We start from the raw sequence: 19,440 nt of genomic DNA, 5'->3' as shown, positions 1-19,440 counted from the left end.
GCAGGGCCGTGCATTGAGTGGGGCCAACAGGGCAGCGGCCCCGGACATTCAGTCCTTTGGAAATCGAGACTCAATGCTGTACCAGCATTGCCAGGGACCAACTGACTACACCAGACTTTGCATTCTTCATTTGAAAGGCATTATCAGGCCTTTGCTGCAGCCACTTTCGGTTCTTGTTTATTTATGTGAGTTTCTCCTTTCAGACTCCTCATTAGGAGGTGAAAGGTATGCTGTCCTGGGTTAAGGTCTGGTGATTAACTTTTGCCAGTTGTCACCCCCCCCCCCCCCACATCCTTTCTTGTGGTCTCATTTTTTTCTTATCGTTCACACTTATAATTTGGTTAATGATCGCTTCAGTTTCATACCTACTTAGCATTAACTTTATAGATGTGAATTGCTGTCCTCATTGTAGAGCTTGTAGAATTTATAAAAAGCCACAGCTCCGATGTTGTACAGTATATGCATAACGTGTACCCGTTTAACGTCCAGGCTTGTCCCTAGCAGCCACTGCCTGTCATCCAATAATGGTTAATGGAATGTGATTAAGTAAGCAATTCAAGCGGTTACTTGGGCATTGTGTCACTTTCACGACACAATTTCTAAAAACAATTGAATCCTTTCTTGTCAACACCAAAACATCTGGTACGTTACAATGTAATGACTTGAAGTCCATCATGTTACTCATGTATGTTTTGCAATATGTAGCTCTGCTCGCTATTAAATTATAGCATGAGTCACAGGTAAAAGACTCACGTGTGTTTTAAGCAGCACATGCTCCATGATAAACAGTGAGTTTGTGGCCGTATGTGAAAGGTCTCAAACAAACTTCATATACAAGTAATAAAACTGCTGTGCACATTGAAATACTTAAACTGTTGTCTGTTTTCAAAGGAAAGGCTAGTCTTTGTTTTGAGAGATACAAATCTGGCATCTATTCCCACAAACTTGCAAAATGTGTGTGTGCGTCTGCACCTCAGATGTATGCAATAAAGCGGCCAGGGGTTACTCTTATGTTCTGGTCACACACTCACACAAAAAATGAGTCATCGTGATTGTAAAACACACAGCATTATTTCACAGGCACATGTTTCTTTGATCCCGTCAATTAAAATGCACCTCAAGGCATACACGAACCCACCCACAATTGTACGTACACACAGTCAAGGTTCTTTCTGTGGACCAACGGGTCGGATCGAGGCTTTTGTGAGGTAGGGGCAGAGCAGATGCTGTGACAGGAAGTTGCTAACATAGTCCAGATGTGAGGACAAGAGACCACCTCCCACACAGCTGGAATATGAGCGTGACTTAAGGCAGCGACTGCTGTCACACACACGACATCCTTGTTTTGAAGAAAGCTCTCCTGAAAATCAAATGCTCACTGCTGTACTTGTATTATTTGCGTTCGTATTTGATATCACCTAATGCAGGGAGTGGCAATTTACAGTCCCACGAGAACATTTGGTCCGGCCTGCCAAACAATTCTAGAAAGAAATAAAACCTCGGTGTAACTAAAAGCAACAAAACATCTAACCCACAATCATTCCAACATTTCAGATATAGTCGGCCTCTCGGAGGACTTCATAAAACTGAAACCCTGATAGGAAAAGGGTCCCCACCCAGGCCCCGAATGAAGTGAAATGTACTTGGCGTTTGTTGGGACTGTGAGCCAAATTATATCCTTGGTGCTCTCTACTACCACCTCCAGGTATTATGATGTAAGCGACCTGGCCACAATCCGCTACCATTTCTCTAAATGACACCACAGATCACACAGTAGATCGAATTCAACAGTTTAAGAAAATGTCATCGAATACAAGAGCTATATCAAAACCTTTCCGAGAATAATAATTTTAGTTTCGAGGTATTCGTTTAACTGTTTATTGTTGTGGTTGTAGTTTGTAAAGGTGCAGAACTGCAGTGAATCATACAGTTAAGTAAACATTTGGGTATGCTGAAAACTATTTGATACAGCTTTGATTATATTTTTATGTCTTACTACGCTGTGATTAGACCAATACACTAGATAACCACAATTGTGCAATTTTTTTTCTGACCACAGAATTTTATTTGAAAATACAAATTATTAGACTAGATTTGTGCCAAGCCATATCTTATGGCATTTGTTGACAGAACAGCTATTATATTTAATTACAGGGTATACAAAATATACTTGGGTATTTATGCTGGAAGTTGAAAGAGAAAGCAGCAAACATATTTTCCTTAACATCATGACTACATGCTAGTATAGGGGTGACCGTTTGAAAATGAAAACCGACCCCTAACAGAAGGAACTGTTTCTTTGGGTTGTTTGTTTTCACTGTCGTGACTGCATTGGAAGGGCAATTAATCCTCTTCCTCATCTTCATCAATTAATACCATCTTCCGTCGACGCTTCACTGGTGCAGAAACATCTTCCTCGTCTGAATCTGCGTCACCGTTTGTGTGAGTATCCATTACAGTTGTGGAACAGTCATCTGCAAAGACAGTCTGGCTCAATCGTATTTTCACATCCAGTTACTGCTTGAAATGCATTATAAGCCGATGTAAGTTTCATTCCTAACAAAAATGTAAATGAAATAGAATACAATACCCTGCTCATCGGCATTGTCCAACATTCTGTTTATTTTAGTCGTCTTCTCTTTGGCCCTAAAATACAGATATCAGATGAAGACTTAACTCATTTACAAGCGAAACAGTTACTTTTGAGCAAGGTTTAACAAATCAACGCAAGTTTTGGTCCCCTCACCTCTCAAATGAACTGTTTGCATCTTCAATAGAAGCTAAATCCATACCAGGGACTGAAATAAAAGGGCAGAGAAATAACTGACATGATTTGCCAACCCATTTAACAGCCTCAGAAAACTAGTCCAAGTGCAACAATGCTGACTCCCACAAACACACAGTAGTTATGGCCACTGACAAAACAAAAGGCGGTTATTGTCTAAAACCCAAGTACAACATGTACTTCGCTGCATGAGAGACCTGTAATTAAAAGACAGAGGATGAGGTGTCCACACATACCGTCATCTTTGCTTGAGTGCTGTTTCCTCTTGCGTGCAACGACCAGGGCTCTCAAAGCATCTGCTCGTTGTGAATCAGAGACTTCCTTTTTCTCCTCCCGATGTTCTTCAGGTGGGTCGTCGTCTTCCACAAGGACCTCTTCACTTTTAGATTCATTTGGATTTTGCCTGAGAGACGCAGCTGCACTACGGAGCTGAGATGGGCCGATCTTTTCTGGGATTCTCCAAAATGTCTCCTAATAAGCACGCGTTATAGAAAAAAATATGTCAAGCTTTACTGAAGCGGTGGGATTTTTAATCATTTCAAAATACAACACGGAAATAGTACCGTATTGGCCTGAATGTAAGACGGTGTTTTTTTGCATTGAAATAAGACTGAAAAAGTGGGGGTCGTCTTATATTCGGGGTCTAGACATTATACCCATGCAAGACGCTAGATGGCGCCAGATATAATTGAAGCGGAATGCTGAACTTGACTCCCCATGCCAAAGTGAACCCGTCACGAAGAATAAAAATAAAAATAGCGGTAGCACGAAGAAGAAAAATAGAAAATAGCGGTAAGAAAGAAAAGAGAAGAAAATAATAGAAGAGATAACAGAAAATGGAGAAACGTAGCGACAATCTGGAGAAAAGTGGGTCGAAGATCGGCCAGGTTAACCGGCAGCTGAGGAGAAGTTATGATGTAATTTACATTTCAAAAACCAGACGCCATTCATTTACGAATGTGATTGCACTTTAGTTTACATATCTAAATGTTCAGATATTAAGATTTAAATGAGGCAAAATAACATGCTTTTTCTGTCAAATATATTGTTATAATCATTTGTTTCAGATGTACTGTAATTATTTTCTGTATAAAAATTAATTTGGTGTTCAAAAAGTATTTTTTCAAACTTGCGTCTTGAAAAAGAGGGGGTCGTCTTATAATCAGGGCCGTCTTATATTCGGGCCAAACTTGCCAGTGTAATACTGAGCAATATACCCCCACCTGTTCATTAGCAGGCGCCCGCATTCCCAGGTTGCGTAGCAGCCCGTGGAAGGTCTTGTCCTCCATAGCGTCTTCACATGCCTCAGTGAGGGGCACAAGAGGCGTAGCCTGGGAAAAACCTGGCCAAGGAGCACATAACACCAAGCCTTAACTGGACATTCTTGAACACATTTTTCAACCAACTCATCCTTTTGCCGACTCTTCTTACCATCTTCTTCCCGGCTTTTAGCTGCTCGGTCCAGACAGCGTTGTAACCACTGAAGGGCTTCAGACATGCCTGGATGACAAACAAAGTCAAGATGACCCTTGCGACAGCAAATTATAGTAAATTAATAACATTGAACGATATCAAGAAAATAAAATTTCTGCTCTGCGTCACACTGAAAGGCGTTTCTATGTTGGTCACATTTATTTAAGTATGTACCGCATGATCAAATTCTACACGACATGACCACTGCTCTGAAATGACGGTGAGTGCGACGTCCACGGTTTTTGGCTTGAGAAGGCAGATCCGCTTGCATCCAGCAGACAAATGCACTGAAAGAAATTAGTCCATCACCTTAATTGATTTAAATTGTCTTCTGTTTCCTGTATCCACAGCTTAGTGAGGGAGAACCAATAAAGGGGGGTCAGGGGGCAGGGGGGACAGGCTCCAGTGGGATTCAACAACTTTTCAGGACATACTATCCAAGCAGAAGGACAGTGGGGAATTATTCGACTACGTGCAAAGAGGTGCATGGTTATTTGCAGACAACACAAATTACCACCATGCAGAACCAGCTATTGTGGTGGGCCCAAAACAGGGACAGGTTCCCAGTTTCCAGCCCACGCCAGTGCTCTAATGTGCATGTTCTACATAAATGCAGTGTATGAGAGCTGTTCATTGTCAATGAATGTGGATTACTGCAGAGCATTCCCTCCTCTGGTGATTTAAAAAAAAGAATAGTACAGTACTATCCTGAAAAAATACAAATGACAACAGCAAAGAGTCGACGTCAATCGACTTAAAAAACATCAGAAGTTGTGCAGCCCTGACTGTGCCAGGATCAGAACTGAGTAGTTACATCGTTGTAAAAACAGACTGTGATCCTGCTATTGTTTTAGATCCTGCAAGTGAAGTGAGTAAATAAAAAGTAACCAAAAGAAAAAAAAATCACCTTCCTCATGCAGCCTTGTGACCTTGGCACCAACACCATCCTGCCTTTCCTCTTTCGACACAAGGCTCTGGCGCCTCCTGCTGCCACCGCTCTGTCCTTCTTCCAATTCCAGCTCATCATCTTCCTCACTTTCTTCAGACTCATCCTCATCTTCTCTGTTCAGAGGCTCACCTGGGAAATCTTGTGTGAGTTCAGCGAGGAAATCCTCTTCAGTCTGCAGGAAGAATTTTTCACAGTTTTCCTTGTTGGTTGTCTTACAACAGTTATTAGAACTTACCATTTGTGCGGCAGAGTTTTTGGGACGGGCACTTCGACTCCTCTTCTTGTAAAGTTCTCGCCTCTCTGAGACTAGGCCCAAGCTGAGCAGCTTGTCCACCACGCGTGCACGAGAGCGCTTGGCCGTGAGCTTCTTAAGAATGTTGCCAAGCACGTCTGGGGGGGGAATTCAAAATCAAACTGAAATGGAGTCTTCTCAATAAATAAGCTGCTTTGGTCAATGAAGCACTCAGAGATTACCATCGGAGTCTTTGTATTCTTCAAAGAGCATCTGAAGTTCTTCTTCCTGGTCCTCAGTCCAAAGAACGATGTTGGTACCTTTCCTTTGATGCAGAAAATCATTTTCAGTTGATTAGTTATCCATTCCAATTGATTACATGAAAGAAAACATGGTCCGGCCAACATACTTGGGTTTCTTCAGCTCTTTAGCGCTGTCCACCAGACCCATGCGCACCAACTGCGTCACAACCTGCCTCCGTGTGCGTGTACTGTTGCTCAGCAACGGCAGCAGGGTCTCCACAATGTCTGGCACTGGCAAGAGTCCGCAAATAGCAACAGGAAGCTGTATTAGTTCCCCATTTAACGCAACGTGCAAAATAAATGACAAACAGGAGTGCTAACAGTAAATAAAAATCAAACCTTCAGAGTGCCGGTGCTCTTCATAAAGTTTCGACAATTCCTGCTCCTCTTCTTCCGTCCAAGCTGGCATCTTTTCCACTCTGAAAATTGTAAGACAATTATCAGATCATTTGAAAATTTTCCAGCAGGTTATCTGTGTTTGTTTCTCACATTTTGAAACAAATGCATCTTTTCCAATTTTTACATTGATACGGTATATAAAGAAAATCACCAACCCATCTTTGCCATAGCCTTCAGTCATCTCACGCACAGCGCCGACGTTTTTCCAGAACAACAGTTCCACGTAGGCCTTGTTGTTGGTGGCCGCCAGGGAAAAGAAACGGTTGAGCACATACTTGGCAAAAGTGACCAGCTCCTGCAGAGGACAGAAAGGAGGTTAGAGCTCATGGGCCTCATCATTGTCATTTGTTTGTTTGTTACCTGCAAAAGTAATTGAGTCCATGAAAAACTACCAACGTCTACAAAGCCATTACATGTGGGCGCAGAGCAAGGAATTTTACCCACTAACGATGCTGGACATTCGAGCCATTTACAACATAGGCAGTGGGGCCTACGCTCTACTTGGCTTTTCTTACTTGTGTTATGAGCCAACCTTGTAAGCAGCGGCAGCTGCGTCACTCAGGATTTTGTTGAAAAGATGGAAGACTGACAGCTGATACAGCAAGGCGTCCATTTTGAGGTCAAATGCCACACGGTGAAGCATTCGAGCGATGCAGTGGTTTGTGTGAGGTGTGTTTTTTGCGTAGGATTTGAGTAAGAGCAGGTATGGACGTACAACGTTGGGGTTGGCGAACCTGTGTGGGGCGAAAAAAAAAATCGACAGAGAAATGTCAGCGTGGAGCGTGATTTGAGAGGCAAAATGTCAGCTTGGGCACCAAAAGGTGAACAGTCCAAACGTTATATTGAAATAAAATACAAACACATGGAACTGGAAAGGGGCCAGTTTCTGTATTGATCATGCAGAAAAGAAAAGTTAATTCTTTGATAAAGTTATTGACTCACTTTTTGATAAAGTCCAGAAATTTGAACTCCGTTTCAGAAACCTGGACTGCCTCCAACTCTTCGTCCTCTTCTAGATCAGCATCATCCTCACCTTCCTCTTCCATCTGAGTTTCAGGAGGAGGGGCCGACCCTGAAATCAAGGGTTAAAAGTGAATCCTGCATACAGACGGCGCAATCTACATGCCGTGTAAATACGCTGTGTGCATACTTGGCAGCTCTGCATGCAAGATCTGCTTGAGGAGTTCCAGTTCTTCTTCAGGTTCCACATCAGTCGAGCCAAACACGTCTCCCTCGGGCCATACTTCCCTGAGTGCAATCGTTTCTTTAATCTTTTGATTGGTGCTTGAAGCTAACTGCGTGGTGTATTACGACTGACCTGGCAGCCCTCAGTAGCGCTAAAGCCTCGGGTCCTAATTGAGCCTGCAACGCATCCTGCACCCGCACCATTGCCTCAGTCCGCTGCTCCTCGAGAGGAGTTTCCGATGTGGCATCGAAAGGCACGATACTCTCAGTTAGAGACTCTGCCAGCTGCCAATGAGGGCAGAAAAAGAATGGATGATGATTAGTCATGGGGGGTAGGACTTTTCTTACTATTGATTAAGAGACTGCCGCGGAGTAAAGATCGGGAATTAAATATTCTTTCACTCATTGCGTGCAAACCAATTTAAAAAAATGGAACTTGCATCTCGAAAAGTTGAGGCACTCTTAAATCGAGATACGACAGCATTTTCTTTGGTGGTGTCCCAATACTTAATAAAAAGTCATATGCGTTTCTTTTTCATTACAAGTGATTACACTGACCTGAAAATTTACAGCCTTCAGTTGTTCTTCCACATTTTTCCAGGTATCTGCCAGAGCTTCTGGGGTTCTTTCTACAACTGGCTGTTTTTTGTCTTTCTTGGACTTTTTCCGCTTCACTCGCTTTTTCTGTCAAATCACCACATCAAGAGCTGATCCGGCAATCAAGGAAGTGCATTGGAGAAATTCATATCCAAATTGTACCTGCACAACCAAGTTCCTGCGACCTTTGCAGAAGCGCTCGAGCATACGCAGGAAGAGATGCGTCGACTCCACCAAGTCTTTCAGGTAGGACTGCGGCTGCGTTGTCCCGTCATATTTTCTCAGCAGAGTCAGGAATATCTCCCTATATTCCATCAGGTAGAATATGTTACCTACAAGGTAGGAGGGGATGGGGGGGGGGGGGCAATGACAATCAATCATTTTTATATCACTAAAACATTTTTTACACAGACACCTTGTATTTTATGCTTTGTGCAACTATGTCCTGTAGTGTTAGTCACCTTTAAAACTATACGGCACACTCAGTGGTCACAACATTACGTATACCGGCACATCAAGTTCAGAGGCATAGCCAATAAAAGTGCTGAATTACCAACCAATTGTTTGGTTTTTTTTTTTTTTAAACAATGAAAATACTCAGCTTTGATCGACTGTCAGGGAGGTATTGATTGAACAAAAGGTTACCTTATCTACGGTAAAAAAATTCACATTATCTGGTAATTGTGTTACAATTGTCAGAGTGGAAAAGACGCCAGCTTGGAAGGAAGAAGGAGCAGGAATTGTCTAATCTTTATGAAGAGCACCGGCACTCTGAAGGTTTGATGATTATTTCCTGTTGGCGCTCCTGTTTGTCATTTATTTTGCACGTTGTGTCTATTATCTATTATACTATCTTGAGCATTATCATCTTTGTAGGTGCAGAATGTTTGTTATAACGTCTGTATTGTTTCGCATCAGTAGCAATACTTTTGATCACATTGGCGCTGTGGCGGATGCTTTCATCCTGCGATCGGTCCATCTCGTTCACCGTCATGAGCAGCTCCTGATAAGCCTTCAGTGCAAGGTGCATCCTAGCAGGAACAAGCAGGCGTAAAACATCAACGGACATCAAGTCAGCAATTTCCAAATCGCCCTGGCTTCCAAACTCTATTCTTACCTACGGGACCAGGACGTGGCCTCTTTGCGGTCAGTCAAAATCATCTCGTAGTAATTGGTGATGTTGCGCTCGATGAAATGGAAAGTGCGGGTGGACATCGTCTCGGAAACTAAATCAGCTTGGAAATTGTTGCCGCGATTGAAGGCCATGAAGAAGCTGAGCGCCCACAGATAGTAAGTCTCATCGTGCTCCTGAGACTGCTCCCGAATCAGGTTTTCCTGGATATGAAGGGACAAAAAAAAACTGAATGTCAAGATTCCTACAGTTGGAATAGCTAGGATTGTACTGTCCTACAACTGTGTGTAATATAAATGCTGAATCATATAATGGTTAATTCTAAACTATGATTGGGAAAAAAATATTTGCTGTTGCAGCTGCTGACCTTGACAATGTACATGAGGCGATTGTAGCAGTTCTCTAAGAAGTCCACACAAAACTCTCGCAGGAAGAGTCGAACGTTTAAAGCCGAGCGCCGTTGGTCCTGACTTTCCCGGGCCTGTCGATTTCGCCTTGGAACACGTCGGACAGCTTTACCCATGTCGTGAGTGTAGTTTTTGAACTAGGAATTAAAGGCAGGAAACAGGTCGGTGACTTTTTCTTGCAATGTTTCGTAAATTGCGTCGTAGTACTTACATTGTGAACATTTCGATGATAAATCATATCATTGTCTCCGATTGCTTTGAGTCCTTTCACAACAAAAGACCCTCCAAATCGTGAATGCCTGACAAAAGCAAACAAATGAACACGCAATTTCAGGTGGGATTTGCAACGAGCAGTTAATCATCTGAAACTGATGAAGATATGACTGGAAAATGAAAATACTTTCGTTAAGATCTTCTCATATCATGCACCTGTTTCCTCTTTGCAAAGTGCGAGAACGTTTCTCTGCTTGCTCCTTCTGCCTCAGACCTTCCAGCTCCGAAGTGTCTCTCTGCTTCTCCTCCGCCGAGCGAGCGTGTCCCGCGCTCACCAAGGTGTCCGGTGTCTGCGGCCACACCACAAGAAACCTCAACCAATGAACAGCCATCTATCTCGATGTACATTGATGAGACGGAAACAAGATGATTTGGCTTTACCTGGTCTCTGAACATGAGAGAGATTATTTCCAACACATGCATACTCCACTGCTGCTCACTCTGGGCCGACGCCAAGAACTTGAGCAGGTCATCAAAACCACTCATGTGAATGGCCCAGAGCAGCCTATCGTGGACACTGGCATCGTCATCTACTTTCTGCAATAGGAGAATATAAAATAGACACAAAAACACAAAGTGGAGAGTTGTGGTAACATTTACTGCTAATCGAGTCATTGTTTTTCAAATATTTTTTTTTTAAAGTGCAGAACATCAATGCATTAAACTTCTGATTCCTTTGTAATGCTACGATAGTTCTAATGGCTGTAACTTCCAAAACCGATTTACTCAACAGAATCTTTGGCCAAGTAGTAAAATACATTTCGTCTCTAAACACAACTAATTAACTGCTTCAATATGTGTCACTCAATCAATGGATGGAATTCTTCATAAACTCATCAATTATTATGCTGACCACCAATACAAACTTTCTAGTTAAAGTATTCTATGCATCTAGTTCATCCAATCAAACTGCAAAACATTTTAACCTTCTCTTCCAAAGGGTCTGCAGGTACATGAAGCACATTCCTGACCAGCATCAGAATTCGCTCGATCAGAAGATTGTCTTCTTCCTGCCTCTGCTCCCATTCCTGAAAGGAAAGCACATGAGCAGGAGGGGAAGGAAAACAAAAGAAAATACTTGTATGAATACAAAGTGACATGTTATTTAAAATAAACAAAAACATTATGTTCACTCGTCCATCACTTACCATTTGCAACAGGTTGTACAGTGTCTCGCTTAAAACACCCAACACCTTCTCAGTCGCAAATGCCTACAATTCAAATAAAGGAAAAAAAAGCATTGATTGGTAATTGTGACTTGATCAGATCATTTGCCACTTTAATACTTTGTACTATATATTTCAGGTTATCTGTAAGTTTGAAATGTAAAGGTGGGTTTTGGCACCTACAAAGTATGATGCAAAAAGGCTCATCTAGTATGGATTCATTACAATCTCCCTTGATGGATACAAACACGGGTGGGATAAGATAACATCACAAAAGATATACTGGCGGTACCTCTTTGTAGGCTTGTAAATGAGAGGTCACTTGCAAAAAGTGGTGTCTAAACACGGGGTCGTCAGGAACCTTCCCAAAGCAGAGCAGAGCAGGTTGTGTTAGATTGACCATTAGCCTGTGAAAGAACAAATAGGAACATAGTGTCATCCGGCCAATTTGAGTTATAATACTGCTATAGTACACTTTTGACTCTCTATCACGTGATCAATACATTCAACACATTTACAGGTATAATCGCATGACTCTCAACTGTGTCTATAACAGTAATGATATTTTAAAAGAGGAAAGTTTCATCCTGGGGTGTTTACCGTATGCAGGCATCAAACAAGGCCTTTTCATGCCCGTGCTGAGTGATAATAGGCAGAAGGTCATGTTCTAAAATGTGACCTTCACCCAGCTGCTGGCGAACATCGCGGGTGTCGTCTTCATAGCGCAAGTACCTGATCAAGTCTTTCACACTCTCTGAGACAGAAAAAACATGTGGTTGCTGTTTTTTTAATTCGTCATCACAGTATACATTTGTTTACACGTGGTGATTAAGACCAATGAGGATGTACGGGAAAAAAAATCCAATCCACTGACCTAAACAATCAGTTTCTTTGTGGTAAATGTCTCCTTCCAGGTATCCAAGGGCACTGCATGTTGCCAGAAGTTCACAATTCATCCTGAATAAGTTCAAACACCCTCTGGAAAAACAAAAGTGAGGATTCACATAGAAAAAGGAGAGTAATGGTGAAATCGTTAGACTGACTGAAAATACCTCCTTCAAATGAACTCGGCACTATTCATTTCTTGCTGAATGAATGATACGAGTAAAGGATTATCAATATGATTGTTTGCATGAATACAGTACTTCAAAGTTTATGCAGGCAAGGCGAGATAACAAATTTTTGACATTCCAAAAAATACATTAGATGCAGGAAGCCATGGTGCAATTTTTGTATAATTATTTCTGAAATCTGAAATTACGGAAAAAAAATACTACGAAAAAAAAAGTGTGTGTCACATGCGTAACTAGTGACGGTCATCCAAGACCTCAACAATGTCATGATTGACACTTATCGGCCAAATAGTTTTGGTACAAGTGCAAGCTCTAATTATTGTCGGCATAAAACTGTATTAATAAAATATTCTGCCTTAATAAAGTAAATGGCCTCAGTTTCGACGGACACTGTTAAATTCTGACTGCAATTTTTTGTCGTCATACTGTTTGCGAAGGTGTTTATATTAGCATATGAAAACTTTTAATAGTAGCTTATTAAAAGTGGTTTCTGTTTTACCCCTGTCATACAGCTAAATGGGGGGGGGGGTAAGAAGAATATTATTCAACATCTCTAATTCTGCTGTTAATTCGGATTTCATTTAGGATTTTTAAACATCGATCTGATGAGCCCAACGTTGAGTGTACATCGTACCGCACAAAACACGCTTTCTACTCACGCAGTGGTAGTCGTTCAATGCGTTCCCTGGCGGCGTCTACTGCCACAAAGTGTGAATTGTTATCAAGAAAAGTGTGTCGCTGGAACAAACAAGTCTAACGTAGGACCAAGACTCGCCATCAAGTCCACAAGTCTGGCGCCAAGAAGCGAACGAAATCGGATGTAGAATGTCGTCATTGTGTGGTGTTCTTCTTGGGATATTTAAAGTGAGTGGAAAGCACGTGCTTGCACATCACTGTCATCTAGCGCTGGGAATACTTAACACCATTTCAAACAAAATACCGTGAAGCGTACACAATACCGTACTGAATTTCGACAGTAAAATATGAGACGTTTTAATTGAAAATAAATTGCAATAAAATCGTAAAACATGTATTTTTGTTTATATTGCATCATTTAATGTCCTAGGGTATGTCATACATTCAAATCAAAACTGTTTCACAAAGTGGAGCATAGCTAAACTCCCATTCACCCGATTTAAAAAATTAATTAGAAGTTATTAAGTCACGTTATTAACAAGCGGCACGATGTAATAGCGACAATTCAGTTTGGTGTTCAAATCTCGGCTGTGGCCTTCCTGTGTGGAGTTTGCATGATGTCCCCATGGATGCTTGGATTTTCTCTTGGGCGTATTGGAATGGGAAGGATCGAAATTGTCCACTGTAGATGTGATTGTGAATGGATGTCAGGGGCATGCGTATTTAGTCATTTAAATGTCGAGAGCTAACTCGGTCATGGGCACATGCTGAAAGGAATTTGAATATTAATCTTATCTCATCTTCCCCACTGTACAAATCTTTTTCATTTTTGTCATAATGTTCCAGAAAGTGTACTTTGCTTTTGCTTTGCTCTTCCTGAATCAAGCTCTAGGCTCCAGCTCACCTGGGACCGTGACCATAATGAGACTGAGCACTTTTAAAAAATGGATTAATGGAGACGCTGTGGTGACTTCACATGAAGCAATTGAGACAGAAACATGAGACGTGTTCAAGGTTAGTTTATTTGCAATTATGTGACCCTTCATTGTGTTAGATCACCCAGCCATTTCATGAGCCTTAATTTAACTGGTCATCACCAACCCCCCTTATTTTTTGCTCCATGTTTCACATATTTTTTTTTTCTTTTGATATAGTTGGTACAGGTAGATAGCAAAGCTCCTGGAATGTGAAGTTTTTTTGTTTACTGAGGATGCTATGTAAAGCTATTCATGTAAATTGATGCTATTCTTTTCCACTGCTGTTGAACATATAGCGAGCTAGAAACATGTGGCCATCGAAGGACTCCATGGGATTGCACTGCACACAAAGGCCTCATCTGGCATGTGGATCGGGTTACATTACAGTTCTGCTTTGTCACACAGATGACGCAGCTGTGTTTTGGAACAGCTGGGTGGCTTCAATAGCACCAAAGTGACACACCAGTCCAAATGTATTCATTTTACTTTGCACCTACATTTTATTATTCTATGCTAAACAATGAAACACTAAGGAGTTTTGCTCTCTTTTTTCACTCCCCCATTTGCTTTTTACTTCTTGTCATGGCACGGGCCATCACATTATCACATCAGGTAGTTTTCAGTTGTCCTTGTCATCTTTATCAATGTGGCCAGAATCTCTCTCCGTCTCCCTCTTGGATTCCTTCACCACCTGATGGGAAAATGATGTAAATACTGTTAAGTTCCTGACAGGACTGCTCATATGAGTCAATGCATCATCTAAATACAATCTTCTCCATACCTCTCCGTCTCTAGTCTCAACTGTCTTTATCACCACAGTCCTCTTGGTGCCACTCTCTGGTCTGGGTTCATAATCTGAATTACATGGATATCATTATATGTACAGCATTAATACGACATTAAAAACATACCGAATGGCAACCGGTCCTGTATGTATTCCCCGCTTGCCGATAGTCAGCTGGGATAACCTTAATGAGCCTAAGCACCATTGAAAATGAATGCTTTTTACAACATGTTGTATTATTTACTTTCCAATCATTTGTATTCGTGATAGATATTAGTTTTGCACCAAGAGTTGAGAAGGCGCCAAGATGTGAGTCAGTCATGTTTGTCACAGAACTATAGTCATTCCTTTCACTTTGTCGCAAACAGATCAAGCACTGTGAAATATGCCAACCCTGCTTATTTTGGCCCACTTTTTCGCATTACCGAGAGCGAGGGTAGTCGGTGGACAACGTGAGTATGAAAGATCAATGTATTGGAGAGCCCACCGACAATGTGCCACGGGCCAGTTTCATGTGGCGACATACAGTATATTGACCGACCGGCATGGAAACAAATTGAATCAAATCAGGAAAAATACAACTCAGCATTTCGCTGAATGTCATTGTTGTTTGCTGTGGAGTTGTAAATTCAACTGGTGAACGAATGGGTTCAACAGCAATGATTTTCATCTGTAGAAACTGAGACCTTAATCGTCTGCTGTTGGAATAGAAAACCACAACTCACCACGTTCACCAAGGTGATTTGTCATGCCAATATTGAGGATCGGCATGGAGATCCTGAAGAAGAAACGCAACCAACGTTTCAGGGTGCTTATTTCTTGTGAAATGTCATTGAAACTAAGACAGCCCATGCTCACCTGCTCTCCTCACCCTCCAGCAGTTTACGATAAGTGGCAATTTCAATGTCCAGAGCCATCTTGACATTGAGCAGGTCCTGGTATTCCCGGAGATGGCGAGCCATCTCGTCCTTCAGGTGGCGGATCTCGTCCTCCAGTCTGCCGACGTTGTCTTGGGAGTTAGCGATTTCATTGGCAAATTGGTCCTCCATGTCACGCATTTGCCTCAGGAGCGCTTCATTCTGGAATCATGCGGTGAAACGACATCAAGGTTATAGGCCAGGGAAACATGTAATGTGAGGGCATGCAAAAAAAAAAAAGTAAAGTGCTGTCCTGACCGTGTTCTTCAATGCATCAATCTCACAGTTCAGGGACTGGATCTGCCTCCTGGACTCTGTGGCCTCCTGCTTGGCCTGCTTCAGAGCATCACCATTTCGCTTTGCGGATTCAGTCAAATCTGCAAACTGCTCACATCAAGAGAAGAACGTTAAGAGAAAAGTGCATCTTTGAGTGTGTGCTTTTGTGTCTATGCTGTTGTTGCCAACCTTGGACTTGTACCAATCCTCAGATTCCTGCATGTTCTTCATTGCAATGCTCTCATACTGGGCCCTGATGTCCCTCAGAGCACCAGTAAGGTCTGGTCGGGTGGAGTGGTCCACCTCCATCCTCAGGTGCTGGGTCTGCACACTCACTTGAACGTCTTGGATTTCCTAAAATAACAAGCAATATATATTTTTTAAATTGTTCAACCATGTAATCATGAGCACAGCAAGGAACCATCATGCATCATGCTTTGTATAGCTGTCTGTCACACATTGTCAAAATGAAATCAAATGTTCTCATGATTAGTGACTCATCTTTATTTTTCTCTTTTTAAGGGACCGGTCAATGCTTAAATGTTTCTGCTTTTCAGGCCCGAAGAGTTAAAAAAATGTAAGTATAGTATAAGTATAAATATAATCTGCACCTACTTCATCGTGCATCTTCTTGAGGAATTCAATTTCATCCATCAGGGACTCGATCTTCCTCTCCAGCTCCAGACGGGACAACGTGGCATCGTCCACATCCTTGATGTTGTCAAATATAAAGAAATAATATTTGGCTTAGCGGATAGGAAATTATTCATCTATTATTATCGCAAAAGCACAGTCTTGTTGAATTAAAGTCGTCATTGATTGCATGTTTCCGTATTGAACATGAAGGATGTTTTTACAAAGACTCAAGAGAAATCTTATGCATAGCATTATGTACAAATAAAACTTCAGATCCTTGTTTTTTGTTTTTTTTTCTCTCTTTCCCGAGCTCAAGTGGCTCATCAAGGCGACCCGTTTTGAAGACATGGACGACATCAAAATGCGAGTGAGCTGCACTGAGTCCCAGAAGAAACTTTCAAGAGTCCTTGAAGATGTGACAGTGAAGGCTGACGAAGTGCGCTGACCTCCAGGGGGCTTCCTTGAAGGGGAATGTTTTCGTATTCTTTTTTTTTTTTTTTTTTTTTTAGTTTGGATTTGAAATATCTCTTTTGCGACACCAGTCCTGAAACACAGCTTGTATCCTTCAACATAGTGAACTGTGTGTTTACCTTGCGGAAGGCTGCAAGGTTATTCTCAGCATCTGCCCTCTTCTGGGCTTCTTCATCCAGCCTAGAAGACACACACGTGCGCACACACACACACACACATGCACATTCTTTAGACACACTACTAATCTTTTTACACAAAGGGTATTAGCTCGGGGAAAAAGGCACTCTGGATCAATTTGTTGATTCACTGTCCTGTAAAAGGTTTTTGGAAGTGCGCCTTGTGGGAATACCAGCTGCTCCTTTTCCACTAATGCAGTACAATAAGGTCACCATGTCTCTTCATAAGGTTAACCATGATCCCCATCTTTTATTTCCCCGAAGAAATCTACAAAATTCCCTGTGAGCAAATTGCAATGAAAATGATGATTGCATTGTAGGTTTGATAGAGGGACTTGAAATGTAAAGTTGCAGTAAGTAGTTATAATAATAAATATTGTGATGAGATACTTCTTGGTACTGTACATCAACAATGATGCACAAAAAAAGTTTACTCATTTCCTGCTTCAACACGATTTTCTGTCCATTTGGCTGATGAGCGCCACTTTATCCGTCTTGTCCGGTTAAAATCATACTGAGATTGGACATTAAGTAGATTAGCAGGAAAGCGTCACATGGCTTCCTCATCTTTAATTCATGTTGGCGTATAGGGGGGCTTTTTCTCCTAATGGGGTCTCTGGCACCATTTAATCAGTGCAAAGGGACAGTGAAAACTCACCTAATGGAGTCACTGAGTCACATTGATTTTTTTTTTTCTGCTGCTGCATCCTCCCTGTTCCTTTACTGACCCCACCCTTTGTCTGGTCACTCTTCTCTCATCTGGGCATGCACAATGCATGCTATTGAAAATTAAGATGAATCTGAGCATAAATAAACCGAGCCAGCACACAAGTGAAGCAATGTATTCAATGGAGGTGAGTTAGATGCCTTGCATTAAACCCCAAAGTTTGGGTCTTGATGTTGGTCGGGGAAATCAAACCTTCAGTCTTTAAATTATTAATATATCTCAAGTGAGAAAATACTTTGGCCCCAACCACACGTTGCAATAGGCTGATGCACAGTCGTGACCTGTAACATGTCGCAGCATCGTCCAGTCAGTTGATGGGCCACGCCCAATGGCACTATCTATCTATCTATCTATCTATCTATCTATCTATCTATCTATCTATCTATCTATCTATCTATCTATCTATCTATCTATCTATCTATCTATCTATCTATCTATCTATCTATCTATCTATCTATCTATCTATCTATCTATCTATCTATCTATCTATCTATCTGCGTATTCTGTACATGTCATTTTGGGTGTGGGTCTCAGTTGGTACAAACCTCTGCTTCAGCAGGCCCAGGTCCTCAGCCAGATTGTCCCTCTCCAGTTGATACTGGTCCCTTTCCTTGCCGATGGCGTCCATCTGGCGCCGCAGCTCCCTCAGCTCGTCCTGGAAGATCTCGGTGGCGCGGTTGGGCTGGCCGGATTGCAGCTGGCCTTTGTATTGGGTCAGCTCCTGCGTCAGTGCGCCATTCTGCTGCTCCAGGTAGCGCACCTTCTCGATGAAGCTGGCGAAGCGGTCGTTGAGTTCCTGCAGCTCGGCCTTCTCGTTGCTGCGGGTGGTGAGGAACTCCTGATTGATGGCCTCAGCCATGGTAAAATCCACCTTGTCATAGGTGAGGCGTTGGGGCTGGACGCTAGGTCGGGAACGCTGTTGGTGGTAGGCGGTGGAGCGGGAGGACACCATGGGTGACACGGAGCGCATGTAGCGACCTCCGGAGACAGTCGGACGAGAGGACATATTGGAGTAGGAGGACATGGAGACAGGATGCGTGCTCCCGAAGGCGCGCCTGTAGGAAGTGGAGGAATGCATCGAAGAATGGCTCATAGTTGGTTTCTTGGGCTGATCTCTTAAGAGAACGAAGAGTGCTGAGGCTTGGAGACTGTCCGTAAACCAGCGCTGGAGGTTTATATACTCGCAGACTGGCTTGTGATTCCTCACCCCCGCCCTTCCTTTTTCCATCACTCTTCGGCATGTCAGCTCAGGCCACTCCCTTCCGCACAGAGAGCGAGCCTGCCTCTCTGTCCTTCCAGCACCACTTTCCATCTGGACAGCTCCACCCTTTGAACAAGAGGACATCACAATACTGCTTCAATGTCTAAAAATGTCTCCTCACGATCACCCCATTCCGTCTCATGAGTTATGTCTTATTCCCTGGGTGGTCACTGTTCATTCTAATTCTTTCATCCATATTCCACACATCGTTTCAGCCTGTCTCCCATTTGTAATATCGTTTACATTTTGATCAGTGTGTTCTCTTGCTGATCTCGTAATGGGATAGTTTGAATTCTGTCCTGTTTCTTTCTTTTTTTTTTTCATCCACTTATCTCCCTCCCTCTCATTCTCTTTCCACTGCCTCACCCTTTACCGTAATTCAATACTTAATTGACATCCTGGGCATCTGTGGCACCGCCATGACGATGCAGTTATTCAATAGCTTTTATGCTTTGCACCCAGTAATCCGCAGTAGTCAAATACATCAGTGGGAATGGACAAGACTCACTTTGGAAGATGAGATCATTGTTTAAAGTTGAATGCTTTTTGATTACAGCAAATCATTTGAATCTGCTCCACATGTTTTCTTGTTCTTATCACAAGTTA

At 42.3% G+C, this 19,440-nt stretch overlaps 2 protein-coding genes across 2 annotated transcripts; both read right to left on the bottom strand.

The window, feature by feature from the left end:
* Positions 1-1,128: 1,128 nt before the first annotated feature.
* Positions 1,129-12,775, bottom strand: timeless (timeless circadian clock). Its single transcript, XM_086118732.1, has 30 exons — positions 12,633-12,775; positions 11,775-11,878; positions 11,501-11,654; positions 11,193-11,307; positions 10,883-10,945; positions 10,661-10,762; positions 10,116-10,271; positions 9,891-10,024; positions 9,673-9,760; positions 9,422-9,598; positions 9,040-9,257; positions 8,850-8,953; positions 8,085-8,254; positions 7,884-8,009; positions 7,459-7,610; positions 7,291-7,388; positions 7,083-7,212; positions 6,673-6,874; positions 6,296-6,435; positions 6,081-6,160; positions 5,849-5,972; positions 5,682-5,764; positions 5,443-5,597; positions 5,166-5,379; positions 4,217-4,285; positions 4,009-4,127; positions 3,022-3,256; positions 2,747-2,798; positions 2,591-2,646; positions 1,129-2,474 (listed from the first exon to the last, which is right to left on the bottom strand). Exons 2-30 carry the CDS (start codon positions 11,854-11,856, stop codon positions 2,344-2,346), a joined length of 3,729 nt encoding a protein of 1,242 aa, XP_085974858.1. The 5' UTR covers positions 11,857-11,878; positions 12,633-12,775; the 3' UTR covers positions 1,129-2,343.
* An 837-nt stretch (positions 12,776-13,612) lies between these two features.
* Positions 13,613-18,769, bottom strand: prph (peripherin). The gene is made up of 9 exons (XM_086117805.1): positions 18,119-18,769; positions 16,790-16,850; positions 16,179-16,274; positions 15,753-15,917; positions 15,546-15,671; positions 15,229-15,449; positions 15,096-15,148; positions 14,368-14,441; positions 13,613-14,277 (listed from the first exon to the last, which is right to left on the bottom strand). The coding sequence occupies exons 1-9, from the start codon at positions 18,664-18,666 to the stop codon at positions 14,206-14,208; spliced, it is 1,416 nt and encodes a 471-aa protein (XP_085973931.1). The 5' UTR covers positions 18,667-18,769; the 3' UTR covers positions 13,613-14,205.
* Between the last annotated feature and the right edge of the window lie 671 nt (positions 18,770-19,440).

The sequence above is a fragment of the Hippocampus guttulatus genome, chromosome 8 (assembly GCF_054856545.1).
Source record: "Hippocampus guttulatus isolate MCC_2025c chromosome 8, RoL_Hgut_1.0, whole genome shotgun sequence".
Taxonomy (NCBI): domain Eukaryota; kingdom Metazoa; phylum Chordata; class Actinopteri; order Syngnathiformes; family Syngnathidae; genus Hippocampus; species Hippocampus guttulatus.
This window is presented reverse-complemented; position numbering and strand designations above follow the sequence as displayed.